At 33.5% G+C, this 6,197-nt stretch overlaps 1 protein-coding gene across 1 annotated transcript; it reads left to right on the forward strand.

The window, feature by feature from the left end:
• Positions 1–3,644: 3,644 nt before the first annotated feature.
• On the forward strand, positions 3,645–4,929 carry LOC105773947 (histidine-containing phosphotransfer protein 4). The gene is made up of 6 exons (XM_052632984.1): positions 3,645–3,744; positions 3,833–3,963; positions 4,228–4,296; positions 4,375–4,446; positions 4,531–4,603; positions 4,691–4,929. Exons 1-6 carry the CDS (start codon positions 3,685–3,687, stop codon positions 4,724–4,726), a joined length of 441 nt encoding a protein of 146 aa, XP_052488944.1. The 5' UTR covers positions 3,645–3,684; the 3' UTR covers positions 4,727–4,929.
• Positions 4,930–6,197: the final 1,268 nt, after the last annotated feature.

Genomic DNA, 6,197 nt, shown 5'->3' on the forward strand with positions numbered 1-6,197 from the left:
GAGATTACCTCAAACATGCGGATAAAGAAAAAGACTGATGTTGTTTCTTGGAATATGAGGGTGAGGCCGTACATGTATCCGTTTTATGTAAGGGAATTTGCTTTCTAGAAAAGTTTCCTAAATGTAATTGAATCAGAATCAACGTCTCTTTAGGCATTCATTTCATTCATTTTTTTACATTGCATTACATGCATTAAAATCCATTGAAAGAGTCTAAACGAGTAAATTTATTTCAGCTAACTTGGAAAACAAACCAACCAAACACCCTTACGATATCCAAGCAAAGACTAGAGAAATGGAACGAAGGTTGGAAAAATTAGAGCGAATGCAGATTCAGATGCAGGAGCAATTGACTGAATTTCAACAGGAGATGAGAGATCAGATGCTAGAATTACGGAGAACTATGATAAACCAGTTCAACCGATTGCTAGTTGGAAAGTCAAAAGAAGTGAAAGACCCGGTGGTTTACTTTGGGGTTGATAATGAGGATCTTGTCTATTCCTTAGATTGTACTCCGACAAGTGTCCAGATTCAGCCAGATGGGCGTCCACAAGGAGCACTTTTTACTATCGGATCCCAATATTATCAGACTGGTACATCGACACCAGTGAATTGCCTGACAGGCTTAGAATCCAATTTGAGGAATGATTTAGCTAATCTTGTTGCTAATCTAGCCGAAATAAAGAAGATGATGATAGAATATCCAGATACTACAAAGGCCCTAGGGAAGAAAGGGAATAAAGGGGATAATGTAGGCAGATATAACAAGGGTCACTCAAAACCAATCACTGTGGGCAGGCCAAAGACGGAGACCACCAGCCATCAGAGCCCTTTAAAGCAAGAATCTCGAGTGAAACAAGGCACTGAGAACCTCCAGTTCACGCCAATTTCGATGTCATATAAGGAGCTGTATCAAAGCTTGTTCGATGCGCATGTTGTTGCTCCTCATTACTTAAAACCCATACAACCCCCGTATCCCAAATGGTATGACATGAATGCACAATGTGACTACCATGCGGGAATTACGGGGCATTCAATAGAGAATTGCATTGCCTTCAAGAAGCTAGTCGAAAAATTTATCAACATGGGTATTGTCAAGTTGGGTGATTCATCTAGTGCAAAAAGCCATCTACCCAATCATGTTGACCACGGGATGAATGAGATATATGAAGCAGTGTTGGGAAGCGTTCACATCCATGCCATACATGAAGACGCAAAGGAAAAGAGACCTTGTTAGATACCTGCCCTTATAAATCTGGAGTGTTTTAAGCAATTAGCTTGTGGAAGAAATCCCTGTAGTTATCAGGGCTTATTTAGAGTAATGTCCAGAACTTTTTTGTTGTTTTTAGCCTAAAACGATTTCTTTGTGAAATAGGCTAATGTCTGAACGTCATTATTCTAATAAAATACATCTTTGCATTCCTTTTTGAGCTAATATTCTTTCATTCTTTTTGAATAATTATTTCTGATTCTTTCATTCTTTTGAATTTTCTTCCAAACCATCATTCATTCATTCATAATTATATGATACAAATAATTATTCATGAATCTATACATTCTTTTGTATATTCTTTGGTACTTGCTATGGGTCCCGGATATCAATTACGTGAATGACTCGCTCTGCACCTGCATTTTCCTTTTGAGCGAGGCATGTGTTCAGAGGGATCTCAATGCTTTGAAAATGACAAAGATTGTAGTTTATCTCCTGACTTGTTAAGGATGGTTGAACAAGAGGATAGACAGATCCTACCTCACAAGGAATCATCAGAAATCGTGAGCTTGGCAAATATTAGAATTGACCAGATCGCAAAAATGAAGTAAGACCTCATCAAGTTACCTCTAGAGTTCGAAGATATCTTTGTAGAATCATACCAGGATATGCCCGGGTTAAATGCCGATAATAAAATCTGCACAACAGCACCATGTCAGAAATTTGCAGTATGAACAGTGCAATTCTTTGCCAGGGCAATGCCTTTCTCGTTGGGTCAGCATAGCATAGCTAATCCTTCCTCGTGCGTAACCAACTCCCGAACCCGTTTTTCCTGAATTTCGTGGACCAAACTTGTTGTTTTAATAAAATCAAACCTTTTATTAAAAACAATCACTTTTCGGGTGATCCAATCACACCTTATCAAAAAAGATTGGTGGCGACTCCCGTTTTCGTTTTCATTTTTCAAAACCCAAGTCGACCCCGTTTTCCATCCAAAAAAATGGTGTCAACAAGTACCATAGATAGCTGACGAACTCTTTAATTTAATAGATCCAAGGCTTTAAAATATTGTTTCGAAATGTGATTGAGAAGACATTTGTTGTTCTAAAAAATATTTCTCATATTAACAACATCACACTAGTATAACATAAAAAAGAAGGTTGGAGCATAATAGCATGTTGCATATTTTATAACTTTAACCAATGGTGGAATTGACATAACTCATACTTCGTAGAGTACATGGAAGAAGAAGATCTTGATAACTCATAATTTGGTCAAATATCAGCAGATTATGATAAAGAGCATATATTAAATATTGAAGAGGAATAACTCAACATATATGCATTAGAACAATTAGATGAATTTACATATAATATTTAATTTTCTTGCTATTTTTGTTAGTAATCGTGTTATCAACTACTTTTTATGCTAACATAATACATATGATGATTTGGTTTTAATTTGTGTTACTTGTTTATAAATTATTTTATCATAATAATAATTTCTATAGTAATTAATATATTTTAAATAAAAATATAAATTATGTAATCTGCGTAATTAAAAATTGCACTATCAAACATGGCATAAGGAATTACAATATGTAATTTAACCATATATTAGCATATAATTTAATAATTTATTACAAGACTAAATTGCAACTTTTCATTTTGGGGCCAAGGTTCTGTCTTAGATTCACATTTGTATATGGATTATTATTATTTGATGCAATGATGGTAGCATAGGCGAAGTTAGAAAATTGTTTAGGGGGCCGAAATTAAATTGTAATTTTTATGATAGTAAAAATACAATTTCATCATTTTAATAGCCTATATATTTATAAATTTTAAAGAATTAAATCAATATTTTTATCAATTTTAAGGAGGCTAAAGTGTAATTTTACCTTTACTAATTTAAAATTTTAAAATGCTTAAATGAAAAATTTTCCATTTTAAGGAGGCCCAGACCCTTGCTGGCCCCCTAGCTACACCCCTAGATGGTAGAGTTTTTTAACTCCATAAGAGAGGTTAAATGAGGAAATCATTTTCCTCAAGTTAGTATGATAACAGTTTTTTTAATAATCTTATTATAAGTTCTGATCATATCTACTCTTGATACAATGCCTAGAACTAAGACTCACGTCTTCCTGTATTGGTAACAATATCCATATCAATCGAGCTAAGACTCAATCGGTCCAATCGAGTTAAAGACTCAATCAACATTATGATAACAATTTTAAATAGTAACGAAAGACGTATATAGTAAATTTTCGAATCAAATTCATTAATTCCAAAATCTTCAAAGTAGATACGGAAAATCTGAAGTAATAAATTTTTTTAAAACATTTATGTTTCATTTTTAAACATCTGTCAGCTCTTAGTAAAACATTTTTTGGGTATATATAGTTAGGTTTAGGTAGCCATTGTTGAATAACCAAGTAGCTTCCAAATTAAAACTCACTAGTTTTAATTTCTTCAATGGAAAGTAAACATGTTCATCAAAAAATCGCTGCAATGAGGCAATCCTTCTTTGATGAGGTTTGATTTACTCTTTACATCAAAACATGCATTCATGCATCTATATTTGACAAAATTAAGGATGTTTTTATGTTAAACATGAATTCAGGAGGTTTTAGACGAAAAATTTTCTCAACTGGAGCAGCTAGAGGGTAAAGATAACCCCAACTTTGTTGAAGAGGTGTTTACCATGTACTTCAGGGACTCCACTGCATTTCTAGAAACTATTGAGCAGGCAATGTAAGTATTGTTATACAATTATAGTAAAAATAACCCGACTCGAAATCCGATCTGATAAACCCCTTATTTATATGTTTCTGAAGACCACTCTAGGGAGGGGGCACTCCAGACTCCATTTTCTTTATCTTCTTCTTCTTCTTTGCTTCTTCACCCTTCGCTTCCTTCTCCACTTCTGTTGATATCACATTTCAACAAGTATACATTGATTAAGATGATGACATGAATATTACTAGAGTGCTAATCTTCAAAACATAATTTATGAAGGAAAACTATCCCTATTGATTCAATAAAAGTGGACAACATCCTGCATCAGCTCAAGGGCAGCAGTGCCAGGTAAATTTCCAAGAATCCCTAAAAAGAAAAAAGCTTAATCAACGTTGTTCTAATGGAAAACTTTCGTTTTTAATGAAGTGTTGGTGCTAATAAAGTACTAAAAGAGGTCAACAAAACAAGACAAGTTTTAGGGAAAGGAAACCTGGAAGGGTAACATTCTTTGCTTACATCTATAATATAGTTATATGTATGATTTGAAAATGTATGTATGTGATGACTTCCATGCATATGCAGGACAAAAGCTGGCATCTTGGAGCTGCGAAAGGAGTATGACAGTTTCAAAGCCAAGCTTGAACCCTACTTTCAGGTTTAACTCAGCTCAACCATTTTCTTTTTGCTTCTCCTATGCACAACTCTCACGTTGCATTTTTATTTATTTATTTATGACAAGCAGCTGAAGCAAGCAAACTCAGTGGCCCAAGAGAAGTGATCATATGCGGGAGCTGAAATAGAAGATGGCATTCCCTGCAAATCCACCATTTTAATGTTATAGAGTCTTTTTACAATAAATATTTGTTAGCTTTATGTTGATTTCTGAAGTTTCAGTTTCTAGATTTTGGATCTACACAAGATTTGTACAAGCTCTGTGTAGATTTCTATTTCCTTGCATAATAAAAAGGATGCCTTCTACAACTTTTAATTAGATTTCTATTTCCATATATCGATGAATTCTTATATATTAGTATAATTATACAATAATGTTGGGAATAAACCCGTATAAACAATGAAATAGAAAAGTAGAGAAGATCGAATATAAATATTATGTGAAAACTCCTCTAAAGAGTATGAAAACCACGGGCAAAGGAGGCTTCGGCTTTTCATTAAATGAGTAAACAAACGAGAGTATAATATAGAAAAAATAAACCTAAACATACTAAACATACAAATGCAAACCCTGAAAATAAAGCCCTAACTCGAAAACAAAATTCTCTCCATAGTTACCACGAAAACTCTCATTAAAACTCATCTGTGACTACATCTTGTCGTCCCTAAAAGAAAAGTCATGTAGTACTACATCTTTAATTACCTTTTTAATTTATCTGTTAAAACATGGATACAATACCACTTTAAATAAGCTAAGATTAAAGGTCTAATTGTACTAAAACATGCCTGGTGTAATCAGAATTTAACTGGGAAAAGATAGAAGAGTTTAATTGGGAGAAGAAACCTAATTTATGTGGGGAACACGTCGCCATGTCACAACATCCCCATTCACGTCATCACGCCGTCATCCGTCGTCGCAACTTTAGGAAGTTTCTCGTTATGATGTCGTCGTCTAATCGACCGACCCACAAATAAGTTACAAAGAAGCTTTCTACAATTTTTACATAATTTTTAATTAAATTATGCACGTGATGTGCGAAAATTCGTTACGCAAGTGCATGTGTCTAATCAAGTAATAAATTGATAAGAAAATATCGTTCCTACAAGGATCAAATTCTAAGTTGTTATGTACCAACTATTCAGTTTTATCTAATTCGAATCAAGAAAATAAATTTTAATTGCTAATAAAACTAAATTAAGCAAATTAAAGAGATTTTATTAAACTAAAACAATAAAAATTACTAAGTTTCTCAATCAATTTTATGATCTTGGAACTATAACTTCGCCTATTTTAGTTAATCAATTATCTCTTGCTCAATTGTTCAACTTATGTAATTACTAAACTAAGATTCAATGGTATTAACTAGATCCTTACAGTATTTAGTTAAGTTAATCCATTTTCCCCACTAACTATATTCTTTTGTTAAGCAAGTTGAGTGAAGTCAGTACAATCAAACCCGTAATTGGGTTGATTAGGGCATCAGGTATATTCCTACCCTAACCGCAAATCAACTTGTTTGTTGACACTACTAAAGTTAATCTTAATCTATTCAGTCAAGATATCAACATTAATTTTC

The sequence above is a fragment of the Gossypium raimondii genome, chromosome 6, assembly GCF_025698545.1.
Source record: "Gossypium raimondii isolate GPD5lz chromosome 6, ASM2569854v1, whole genome shotgun sequence".
Lineage (NCBI taxonomy): Eukaryota > Viridiplantae > Streptophyta > Magnoliopsida > Malvales > Malvaceae > Gossypium > Gossypium raimondii.